Below are 13,440 nucleotides of genomic sequence, written 5' to 3' on the forward strand. Positions count from 1 at the left end.
CGCTGTGGCACTGTTTACACTGGCGCTTTACAGCGCTGGATCTTGCAGCGCTCAGGGGGGTGTTTTTTTCATACCCCTGAGCAAGAAAGTTGCAGTGCTGTAAAGCGCCAGTGTAGCCAAGGCCTGAGACATTATAGAGTTTTAAGAATCTTCCCTCAACTCCTATGAATCTTACAAGGTCTGCAGCCCTTTCTGCAGTTCCAGGTGTCCCCATCTCTTCACAGCAATATCTGTCAGTAGTTTTTACTACCTAATTGGCTACACATGCCTGCATTTACAGCAAATCTTCCCTCCGCTGCAGCCTTTACAAGCTTTAAAGACAGACCTAAAGTGCATACTCTGTATGTGATTTTCTAAGGCTCATAACTGGGTCAAATCAAAGCCAAAAACTCTAAGGCATTTCCCCACAATTAGGGCTATTTCCATGCCAGATTTTAGCACACAGCCCCCAGCCACTTAGACTGTAGAGCTGTTCAAAAGAAGGGAGCAAAAAATATTTTTTCCTCTCTCCTCATATTCACAAATGGATTAAATGTTCTGTTAAAACTTTCCAAAAAAATTCTCTTTGACTAGAGTCCAAAGGCCTGATTCTCCTCTCATTTGCACCATTTTAAAAAACCTTTGTTGATACTTTTCAGATTTTCAGCAGATATAAAGAAAAGTCATTGATACATTTCAGTCTGACTATAGGTAACTCAATTGACATCAGTGGAGCTCCTATCAATTTACATTGCTGGGAGGCCAGAATCCACCTCAATGACAGGAAAAATCCAACTACTCCAAAATTAGTATTTTTCGGAATATGATGGCTGACTGAAAACAGAAGGCTAATATAACCTGGAAATCTTTACATCACTATAAAAACAGTGGTCACTACCACACCACTGTTACATCACAACAGTGAACATGCTGTCACTCACTGACATGCTCCACTCAGTAATTTCTTTGTAAAAAAAAACAATTGTTTTCAAAAGAGGATAAAAATCAGTGGTTTTGTGAAACTCCAAACTGCTGGACTGATTTTCCTTTTTAAATGTCTTTGGTCAAATTAGTGGATTTCAGCCCTTGTAAGATATTGATATAATTGGAGCAGCACCAAGATGTCACACATTACAATTATTGGGGGAGGTATAGCTCAGTGGTTCAAGCATCGGCCTGCTAAACCAAGGATTGCGAGTTCAATCCTTGAGGGAGCCATTTAGGAATCTGAGGCAAAAAGTCTGCTAAGGACAGTACTTGGTCCTGCTGTGAAGGCAGGGGACTAGACTCAATGACCTTTCAAGGTCCCTTCCAGTTCTATAAGATTATTATATGGAGATATACCTATCAAGAGACTCCACTGAGATGTGAAAGACAGAATCACACCTGAAAGGGACTTACAGATTCTTCAGGTTTTTGTCTCAGTCAAATTTAAGTGAGCCAGGACTTACATACACATGCACCATCTTGTTTGCTTTCCATTCTCAGGTTAAAACAAAAACAAAAACACCTTATATAGTAATATTTGTTTCTTAGTTGTGCTAGCTGTTGTATTTTGAGAGTTTAAAAAATAAATCCAGCATTTAAACATCTCCATCCTCCTGCCTTAGTTTCATTTGGTTCTTGCTCTCCCTTGTCCCCTGATCTTCCATAGCACAAATCTCTGCTACTTACTAGGTTTCTTTGTTATTTTCAATTATGAGCCCCACCTTTCCCCTCAGTGTCTCTCTTCCAGATATTCTTTCCTCCCTTTCTGATTTAGCCTCTCTTTCATTTTTTAGTCCTTGATGCTTAGCCCCCACTGCTTTTTATTTTGCAGCAATGTTTTAGCCTACTCTATACACACATGCTTCTAATTTCCCTGCTGTTCAGTATGCTTCTTATGCATTCATGTGGACCAATCTGGTTTTATATAGTGCCTTTCATATCCTGGATATCCCAAAGTACTTTATAAAACAAAGTAGTAGATACTGCAGGCCAGATCCTCAGGACTGTCCCTTCTGCCACCAGCACAACTTGGGGAAGAACAGCACAAACATGACACTAAGTCTTTGTAGCACCCTGATCCTTGAACAGCCAGGCTGCCACCAATGACCAACATAGAGTGGACTTACGGTGGCTCTTAGTTGTGCTGGCTGCAGCAGCCTCCAGGGGGCAATCCAACCGCCATGGACTGCAGAAGTGAAGCAATGCTCTGGCCATAACCCATTTTCTCCTAGTTATACCCCATATATGTTGGACTGTGAGGGAACAGCATAAAACTACACTAGTTTTAGGGCACTGGAGGATTCCTCTGTGCAGTGGGAGGACTGAGCTGATGTCATAAACCAGCTTTAAATCCACTTTGTGCTGCCAGAATAGCAAGCAGATTTAGCCAGACCAAGGGGATTTAGCCCCAGACATGCAGTGACTGTTCAGACTTTGGAACCACACAAGGGTTGAACAAATTTCCTGAATTTCTGCGTTTCTTATTCTTTGCAATAAGTTTCTTTTTCTCTCAAAAATCTAATAATCTACAAATTGCTCAGATTTTTGGAGAGCATTTTCCCCAGAAACAACAAGAGAGCCAACAGTCCTCCAACCATCTCATCTCACTACTGACCCAAGAAGGGATAGCCAGGTGTCTATTGCTAGAAGAGAGGGAAAGGGGACTTTGCTCATTTCTCCACCTCCTTCCTTCCTTTTTGAGGAAGAAATGCGTTCTCCATCCTTTCCTCTGCTCTACTAAAGCATCCAAACCAGGTTTTCTCCTTCATCCCAAAATAACATCCTATTATCGAGTCCTACACAAACATATTGTAATACTAAAAGACATCTTCATGGGATAGCATACTACTGAAAAAGGAAAAGTTTTCTGGTGGTGAAGCAAGCAGTTTCTCCTTTTGCTTGCAAAGTTGAGTTGCGGGGGCGAGGAGCTTATTCATGCTTTGAGACCCAAACTGGCCTCTGATACAAGTACCCATTTAAAGAGTAATTTCCAACATACTGTTTCCTTCTCTATAGGCCTCCTCTGGGATTTTTTCCTCCTCATTCAAGTAATTATTAATACTCCAATCAGCAGCAGGCACAAACACATTCACTGTGGTGAAAACCACAGCAAAGAAATTGTTAAAAACTTTGAAAAGTCCTCATCCTCCTTAATTGCTCCTCTAACTCCCCGGTAGTCTAGCAGACCTATCAATTCTCTAGTGAGCTTCTTGCTTTTGATAAACTTACAAAGCTGGCACGGGGGTGGGGCTGGAGTATGTCTTTGGCTGTTTGCTTCTCAAACACCCTTCTAATTTCCATTTTATATGCCATACTTTAGGATCCTTTCTTCTTCCACGGGTTTGATTTCCATTCTCTAAAGGATGATTCAGTTTGAATAACCTCGTGAAACTTCCTACTTAATCAGAATGTTTTTCTTCTTGTCTTTCTGCTTCCCTTTTTCACTTGGGGTATGCATGCCTTCCATGACTCTTTTATGGTATGGTTAAGTAGTATCCATGCTGACTAAGGATTTTAATTTCCCTAATTTTGATTCTAGGGTCTTTTTGACTAGCCTTATTTTTCTTTAATTCCCCTTTCTAAAATTTTGCATAACAATGCTAGTTTTATTACAATTATTCCCCAGAGGATGCTGAACTCAGTAAGTAAATTGTGGGCTCCCTTATTCAAGGCACTATCAGTACCTTTCACTCTATCTGGGGCCTCTCTCTGCTCTGGGACAGACTTCTGACAGTTAGCTCTGTCTTTATATCTTAACTAGTTCAAAGCAAAAAGGACTTTGCCCCTCCCACCCATTCAATTGCAATCAGTTGGCTTGTCTTTAGTTGACTCATTCACTTTGAAGATGCCCAGATTTCAAAAGAGGCCAATTCAATAATTTAGTTTTATTACTTCTAAAGAGGCTAGTTCCAGAGATTAGTTTTATTAGCTGCCCCTATAACAGCTACTGCCCTAAGAATTAGTTAATAGTTTCTAAAATATCTATTTCAAAGACCAGGATTTAAATTCCAAAATTAACTCTGCATCTTAAGTTCAAAAGGTTTAATTAGAACATTAAAGTATCATCTTGTGAATTGTGTAGGTGTAGGGACCAGCCCAGAACCACAAAGCAAAGCTGAGCCATATGCTAACACTACCTTCTTGTCCCCTAAGACAGTCGGAATCAATAATAGAGAGCAACTGATAATCAACCATTACACTATTTTGTGGTTTCTATTATAGTAGAAAGAAAGAAAGAAAGAAACACACAGGTTGAACTCTTCCGTGGGATGTTTCAGCCGGAAGTAAATAATTTACGCCCTGGCCAACCATTCAGAAATCCAGCATTTTGAGAGCTTTGCCAGGTGACAATCTTAGAAAAATAAGAGGGCTTCAAAATGTCAGGGAATCCAGAATCTTGCATTTGGATTCCTTAACTTCCTCCCCAGGTCACCCCATTCTTAAAATGGACCTGGAAAAGGCACTCACAGGCTGTGAATCAGAATGAGCACACTAAGCCCAATTCTGTTCTCAGTTACAATGATGTAAATCCACTGAAGTCAATGGAGTCTCGCTGATGTAACTGAAAGCAGGATTTAGGGCTCAGTCCAACTACCCTTGAAGTCAACAGAAAGACTCCAATATTTCAGTTGGATTGGGACCTCACTCTTTCTTTTTCTTGGAGTTCAACCAGAAGCAGCATCTTCTTCTGCTTCACTGGAACAAAGTGGAGAACATTAAAGTGAAGTAAGAATTCATTACTTATCAGTGTGCCCCTTTGAATCTATTCTGTAGCATTCATTCTACCCATCCTGTATAACTTTATTACCTCCATGTACCATCAGCTCCAGAGTTGAACACAACATTATGCACCATTATATCAGAGCTCTCCATTCTTTACAATTTTCTTTTGAGCACTGCTCCTTGCTCTCCCCTTCAAATCTAAACAATGGAACTAAAAAGACATACAGAATAAACAATACTGAAATTAATATACACAACACACACAACTACAACCACATAACTCTGTTTCCATCTGCTGCTCATTTCCTAACTGAAACTATAGGGCTTTATTGACCCGTCCATATAGGTGAACAAGGCAGTCACCTAGGGTGATAAGTTAAATGGGGCACCAAATTCGAGGAAAAAATAAAATTAAAAAATAAAATAAATGAAAAAATGAAAAAGATGAAAAAAATACAAAAAAATGACAAACACGTCATTATTTCAATGCCTGTGCATGTACGGAGGGAATATGTATTAGAATTCATTTCTCTACATTTCTGAGCATTTATTAATATGTGAAATCTTTTATTTACTGCAAAATAAATATTTTAGCAAAATTTTTTTTCCAATTTGTGACATAGGGTCAAGGTGATCCACTCTGCAATTTTGATAAGCAATAACTCAGTCACCATGAAACACATCTGCCAGCAGCAAGAGCTGCAATGCTAGCGACACCTAATTCGAATATACATCAAGGGTGCATAGCTGGAAATTCATGTAGAGCGGAGATAATCGCAAGTTGATAGATGTCCAATGGTCATTTTAACACGTCGCAGGTAGATGGTGAAGAACTGAACAAATACTGTGGAAAATTGTGTTTCTTGGTGCCAAAGAATAAAGAATAATGTCTTTCAGCATTATAAATCCAAAATGTGACTATCTTTAAGCGTTATTAAACCTTGGCGTTATCGGGCTGTATAATTATGAACTTTTGTTATAACTGGTTCACATGTACTAAATAAGGTCCATAAAAGAAAAGTAACAGTGTTAACGTTTAATAGACTACAAAAGTGATGATGTCACACTCCAAGCGAGTAACCATGAGGAAGGGGATTAGTTTCCAAACAACTGGCGTCGGGCTACAACATCGAAAAAGGTCATTTTGTTTCCGTGTAAACACTGTAACTAACTCTTTTAATAGGTAAGTGAGTGTATGTTACTAATCATTGAACCTTTAAGCAGTGAAAAGACGTATTGGGATGGCTGCAATGTGGTTTAAATTGCCAACCATTTGGTGTGTCAGCCATTCTTAACGCTATAATGCTTGCAGTTGGGAGCACAGTACATAACACTATTCAAATGCCCCATGGCAGAAAGAGGAAAAAGAAAACCCTCAGGAGCTGAGTATCGTAAACCAAAGGCTGAGAAGGAAAACGACCAAGCAAATCAGCAGGGATCCTTCCTGAAATATCTTCTCTTTAATCCAAATAAAGATGGAAGCAGTTCATAGCATCCAGATGTAGGAATTTTACTTGCAGCCGTTTGGAACATCCAGATGAAGGTATATTACTTTGAGATGAGGGTAGCTCACATCCACAAAAAAGCAGTTTGGAAACTCAACATGATGGAAACTTACTTCTAGATGAAGGCAGCTCACAGCATCAGACTGATATGGAAGTGGACAAAATGTATTTACCTTCAGAGAGAAATTGAAGTAAATGAAGTAGAAGGAAGAAAGGATGAGGAAGTTATAAACAAATTACAGCATGGGGACCCAGCTTCATGGCCCAGATGTGACGACAGTGTGCGGCAAATTTTTGTGGAACATGGACCCGAACAAGTTCATGAATTTCCCTTCCCTAAGGATGTAAATAAAAAAAAAATTTCTGCTCAGTATTACAAGAGGAAACTCATGAATGAGGAAGAAATTCATCAAAACTGGTTACAATATTCAGTGTCGAAGGACTCTGTGTTTTGCTTTTGCTGCAAGTTGTTTAGAAATCAAGCAATTGGTACATCACTTTCTAAAAATGGTTCGAAGGACTGGAAAAACATATCTTCAATTCTCTCTTCATATGGAAGAGGTATAGAACATTTGGAATGTTTCAAAACTGGAAAGAACTTGAATTACTATTGAAAAAAGGAAAAACCATTGATGAAGAAAATGTATGTGTGATCGAGGAAAAAGAAGAATATTGGCAACAAATATTAGAGCGTGTGAGAGTTTTCGGTGGGCAAAATTTAGCATTCTGTGGCTGCGGCAGAAATGAAAAATTATACACTCCAGGTAATGGAAACTTTTTAAAACCTGCTGAATACCTACCTTTGTTAGATGCTTCTTCATGACTGGATCAATGTAAAATAACTGATCATGAAACACAGGTTCACTACATAGGAAAAAATATGCAGAATGAACTAATTCAAATCCTAGCAAATGCCATTAAAAAGAAAATTGTAGAAGCTGCCCATTCTGCAAAATACTTTTCAATAATACTGGATTGTACACCAGATGTGAGTCATGTTGAACAAAATGATGATGATCATTCGTTTTGTGGATATGGAAAAGTCTGCAGATGAAGATAATGTTGAAATGCTCATAAAGGAACATTTTTGGGGTTTTGTATCACTGAAGGAGGCAACTGGAGCATTTATGACTGAAACTATTCTACAAGTGCTTGAAACAATGTCATTATCTGTTGAAAACTTATGTGGCCAAGGCTATGATAATGGGAGTAATATGAAGGGTAAAGACAATGGTGTGCAAAGGAGAATGATGTAAATCAATCCTAGGGCCTTTTTTGTTCCTTGCAGTGCACATTCTCTGAATTTGGTTGTCAATGATGCTGCTAGATGCTGTTTGGAGGCAAGCAGTTGCTTTGACCTACTGCAATGTGTTTATGTGTTTTTCTCAGGCTCAACACGCCACTGGGAGATTCTGACTCACCATGTGAATTCTCTAACCGTGAAACCACTTTGTCAGACAAGATTGGAGAGTCGCATTGATGCTTTGAAGCCTCTTCGCTATCAACTTGGAAGCATTTATGATACTCGAATTGAAATTTCGGATGATACTACCTTTACTGGATCATCTGGCAATATGGCATGTTCAGATGGAAAAGCCATTTGCAAGAGCTTCTGCAAGTTCAAATTTGTGACTTCACTCATTTTGTGGTGTAGCGGAGTGATTACTCTCTCTTGCCCTGTGGGGCTTGAAACAGCCCAGGAGAGGGCTGTGGCTGGGGCAAGTAGCCTGGGCTGATTGGGGAAAGTAGGCTCAGCTGTGGCCATGCCCCAATCAGGCCCAGCTGGCCCCTATAAAAGGCTGTGAGCCAGAGGCCCAAGCAGTCTTCCTCTTCCTGTAGAGGGAGAAGGGCCTGGCTGCAGGAAGCTAGAGACAGGGTACTTGAGTGAAGCAGGGCTGGGGAAAGGCAGAGGAGCTGGGGAGCTCCAGCCTGGAAAGCCCCAGGCTGCAGCCTAGCAGAAGGCCAAGAGGTACTAGGGGTTGCAGAGGGCAGCCCAGAGGTAGGCCAAGGCAGCAGGTCCAAACCCTCCTTGCCAGTGATGTCCTTGATACTGCTATTCACTCGGTTGATGAAAGATTACAACAGATACAGCAGTAGAGTCAGTATTTGGCTTTCTATATGATATTCAAAGCTTCCAAAAGAAAACAGCAAAACAGATAAGAGAATTTTGTATAAAACTGGAGTTGGCATTGATTCATGAAAATTCAAAAGACATTGATGCTACAGATTTGTGTAGTGAGCTTCAGGCTGTTTCAAGACAACTTAAGAAACATTCCACTTCTGAAGAAGTACTGAAGTTTGTTTGCAAATATAAACTCTCAGACAGTTTTCCAACATTTTTCTAGCTCTACGCATTCTTTTAACTTTGCCAGTTTCCATAGCTAGTGGGGAAACAGAGCTTCTCAAAGTTTAAAATTGATAATAACATAGCTGCGTTCAACAATGGTGCAAGAGAGACTTGTTGGACTTGCCACAATGTCAATAGAGCTTGAAATAGCTGGAAAACTGGATCTAAAAGAACTAGAGATTAAATTTTCAAAACTTAAAGCAAGAGAAGTCATGTTTTAAGAGCACAGAATGTTTTTTATTCAGAGTGTTTTGTAAATGAAGTTAAAGATCATTGAAGCGTTTTCTTATTTCTTTCTATATTGGATGTGGTGGTAATGTCAGTTAAAGCAGGATAGCGTAATGGATGATTTTGGATTTGTAATACTAAAAATTATAACTAACATTTTTAATGCATTTTTATTTGAAATTGGACTGAAATATCATCTAGCTGTCATGTACAAATCTATTCTGAAAATTTCATGTCTCTATTTTAACCGATCTGAGAAACATTGGTTGGACAGATGGATGGACAAACCGAATAATTTAGCCTCTGTTTTGTTTTTTGTTTTTTTTTAAAAAAGGTTAAAAAACATTAAAAGGAAAAAAAGGGGCAAAATGTTTTCCAGTTTATGAAAAACCTCAGCCTAGATCTGCCATTAGGGTTTGGGGGTGGAGGCGCCGATTGCATGGTTCGCCTACGGTGCCAGCTCCTGGCAGCTAGTCTAGGGCCGCCCTTGTTTATTGATTATCATGATTCTGAATAAAACTTCGGATCTATTAAATTGGATGGGGTAAAAAGGGCACAGCAATAACAGTTTGTCACCTCCAGTTGATTTACCTCCTCCATCTCTAAAGTATCCCATATTGGGGATAGTGGTCCATACGTCAGTGCCGTGTACTCTCCAGGCTTAGTGAGTGCTTTGGTTCTAGATGCTGCTTGTGCAGTCTTCTATTAAATCTCTGCAGAACCAGATACTTGCAGGAGGAATTCTGTATCTGTGTGAAAGAAATAAGGGAGAGATGTTTTAAATACAAACAGTAACATATTTCCTTATATGTTTTCATGGTCTCTTTCTTAGGAGATTAGTTCATTGAATATAGTCATTGTATAGATAAGGAGGCAGGCACATGCAATGTTCGTTAGTTACATAGAAAGCCAGTGGTCAGAGTGGATGGCATAGTGGATTAAGCCTCAAATCTCACTTTCCAACCCTCCCAATTCTCCTCTTTCTCTGTCATAGTTGAATGCATCATTAACCTCTTTGCCACTAGGGCCTGCAACCTGGGTGTCATATCCAGGGCCAGCGCCAGGCACCAACATTCCAAGCAGGTGCTTGGGGCAACAATCTGCAAGGGGCAGCAGTCAGTGTGTTTTTGGCCCCAGGCAGAGCGCCAAATTGCAACCGCGGATGGCGGGGACAGTCTGTGTGCCGTTAGGGCGGCACGCGTGTTTCCACGAAAGCAGCAATTCAGCAGCAGCTTCTATGCTCAGCTGTCCACGGCAGCACAGCTTCTGTCTTCTGGCTGAAGGCAGAAGCTGCTGCCAAATTGCCGCCCCGGAAATGTGCGAGCAGCCCTAACAGCACACGGACTGCCCCGCCGTCCGCAGTGGCAATTCGGCACGCTGCCTGGGGCGGCAAAAATGGTAGAGTCGGCCTGGTCATATCAGACTCCTCCCTCATTTGCACTGCACATGCAAGCTGTGTCCACATCGTGGTGCTTCCTGCTCCATAAGGGTATGACTAGATTAGAAAAAGAGGTTGGGAAAACATTTTCAAACAAGATCCTATCTAGACTAGGAAGGTAGGTTGAACACCTATCAAGTCCAACCTTCTCTTTCTGTCCATGCTGCTAGAACTCCTTTCCAGACCATTGTCTCCTATCTTGACTACTGAAAACATCTCCTCTCTGGCCTCCCTAGCACCAGACATCACCCCTCCTCCAGTCCATTCAAATGCAGCTGCTAAAATGGTTTTCCTTGATCATGGTTCTGAACACATCCCTCCTCCGAATTCCTCCACTGGCTCCCGTTTTCTGCTGCACTGAATTCAATCATTGAGTACTCACCTATAAGGCCCTTACAACTCTGCTCCTCCCTACTGATTAGCTCTTTTTGGAGGCCTCCCACCCCTGTAGCCTCATCCACTCTACCAATGATGCCAGGCTTGATCTCTGATTGATCTGCTTCTCCTACCATAATATTCATGGTTTCTTCTCTGTCACCGTTATGCATGGAACACCTACTTTGAACTAGGTGATAAAACCACTGTCCTTTCCTTCTTCAGATCTCTCTTCAAGATCTACTTCTATTGTGATGCCAACAAAAGATCACCAATTCATAATGGCTGGATAAAGGGCCAGTGGGGACTGCGAATGTTTATTTCTGTTAAAAACATAAGGTGAAATGACTTAGAACAATCAAGTTATGCATCTAGCCTATCTAAATGCATATTCTTATTTCTGTTACTTTGTTTCTCTGTCCCACATCCCTCCTGGCTGCTACACACACTTACTACATCTTGCCTTTCCTTAGATTGAAAGTGCTTTGGGACAGGGGTTGTGTCTTCCTATGTATTTGTAAAGATTCTAGCACTATGGTCCCATCTGTTTGGCTAAGCTATTAACAGATCCACTTATACTTTTGGGAAGAGTATACCCAGTGTCCTTAGTCAAAACTTTCCTTCTTGTCACTTGTGCTCTTCACTGTTTGGCAGCTGCATGACGGTCCTGTAGTAAGTAAGTATGTACGCAGGCCCCAATCCAGTTCACTTTTTGTACACAAGTACTCCTATGGACTTCAACAGAATTACTTGTAAGTGACAAGTTTTGAACCACAGTTTGTAAACATTTTAGGGTCCTTTGGGATTAAGTTGTTTATTATTATGGACACATTTGTGCTCAGATGCCAAATATTCATTTCTATTTCCAGACATCTGACATCTATTTTTATTTCCACTTTAAATAAAGACATACCGAAACAAAAGACAGGAAGGTACACAGTGCTAGAGACACCCTACAATTACAGGAAGTTGACCATGCTTTGAACCTTCACCTTATTCCTGAACAGCTGAACCCTCCTTAAGATCTAGCCAAAGACCAAAAAGCAAAACAAAACCCAAAAGAAACGTTGTAAAGGAAAATCCTTCTGCGTTCGGATACCATGATGATGGGAGATGTTAGAGAGAACCCAAATTTGGAATAGTAGGTAGCACAAAAGAAAATGAGAATATAATTATATAATAAAAATAGAGGATTAAGGGATAGCTACATAGACAAACATAACAGAAACGTCAAGAATAATTGTTTGCCTGGGAATAAAATTAAAAATCATAAAATACCCTAATATATCATAAGAAAATGTGTGCACTAAAAGAGACAATGGCAAGTACCTATGTTAGGTATTTCCAGGGTGCCCTTTGCTGTAATAGATGAGCACAGTAACAGAATATTTCAGGCAGCTGAAGCCCCAAAGTGATCTGATGAGGAATGTCCTTTGGATTTTAAACATTTATTAAAAAACAATAATTATAAACCCCATCAGTGTTAGCAAAATGTTAAAAAACCCATCACACAGCATGAGAGAATCTACAGTGTTTTGTGTTGATTTGCACAAGCAGCACGTGACGGTACACTGCATATGATGTTATGAAAATATGCTAATGAGTGTGAACATAATGTAACTGGAATATACTTCATGCAAAAGGTCTCTTCTAAGGTATCATTACAAAGCTTATAATCTACCGAGTGTGTTCATCCCATTTGTATAAATGTATCTGAAACCAGAAATATGAAATACAACTCTGGGGTCCTATTGTGGGCCATTAATGGTGGCTTGGAATCTTGATGACTCCCATTAACCAGGACAATTGGTTGTAAATGGCTCTGTTTACTTGTAAGTTTTCCTGTATACTTGAGTGCTGGCAAGTGGGTAATGAAGTCTTACAGTGACATGTGATCATGTCACCTGAAGTGGAATCCATCTTTAACTCTCTGCTTTTCCATTTAGAAGAAGGGGTGAGAACCCAAAGAGGGACAAAGCGTTCCCGCCTTGTGCAAAAGATATATAAGGGGGTGGAACAGAACAAAAGTCATGAGAAATCCCCTAGCTACCACCTGACCTGGAACAAGGATGGTACCAGGGGAAAGGATTGGGCCCAGACTAGAAAGATGCTAGTCTGTCAAAAAAGCTTATTGGAACATCTCAGAGGGTGAGATTTACCTGCATTGTTCCTACTGTATTAGGTTTAGACTTGCGTGTTTTATTTTATTTTGTTGGTAATTACTTGGAACCACTTAAATCCTACTTTTTGTATTTAATAAAATCACTTTTTATTAATTTACCCAGAGTATGTATTAATACCTCGGGGCACAAACAGCTGTGCATCTCTCTCTATCAGTGTTATAGAGGGCGAACAATTTATGAGTTTACCCCATATAAAGCTTTATACAGGATAAAACGTATTTATTTGGGGTTTGGACCCCACTGAGAGCTGGGTATCTGAGTGCTGGAGACAGGAGCACTTCTTAAGCTTTTTTCAGTTAAGCCATTCTATAATTCTGGATGAAAAAAATTCTGACAGACTACAGAAAAAAGGGACTTGGTGGTGTTCTTTAAGAGTGAAGTAACATTAAAAATGAAATGAACACAAAATCTTTCTGCGGACGTAGAAATGTCTGAGTCACTTGCAGGGATAATAGATATGCTCTTGCCAGATCCTGGTGGTCAAAATGCATTAAAATAAACTATTATTCCAGCAGGCTAATGGTAGGTGTTTCATACTGCTATATAGGAGGCACATGATTTTCTCCCCCTTTTTAGTGCTGGCGAGCAGACCCAGACTGGAAGCCTTGGAGGTGTAAGTCCTCAAGTCCCCAAAAAGATACACAGCATAGACTGATGCAATGCAAGCTTCGCCAG

The 13,440-nt window shown here is 40.2% G+C and overlaps 1 protein-coding gene across 2 annotated transcripts in view; it reads right to left on the bottom strand.

Annotated features, from left to right (window-relative positions):
* RGL1 (ral guanine nucleotide dissociation stimulator like 1) overlaps positions 1 to 13,440 on the bottom strand; it is a 156,918-nt gene that overhangs the window by 116,863 nt on the left and 26,615 nt on the right. For both annotated transcript variants that reach the window (XM_032772943.2, XM_032772941.2), the window contains exon 2: positions 9,361 to 9,518. In XM_032772943.2, the coding sequence (XP_032628834.1) occupies positions 9,361 to 9,369 (9 nt within the window). In that variant the 5' untranslated portion in view covers positions 9,370 to 9,518. The remainder of the gene's footprint in view (positions 1 to 9,360; positions 9,519 to 13,440) is intronic.

Source organism: Chelonoidis abingdonii, chromosome 7 (genome assembly GCF_003597395.2).
Source record: "Chelonoidis abingdonii isolate Lonesome George chromosome 7, CheloAbing_2.0, whole genome shotgun sequence".
Lineage (NCBI taxonomy): Eukaryota > Metazoa > Chordata > Testudines > Testudinidae > Chelonoidis > Chelonoidis abingdonii.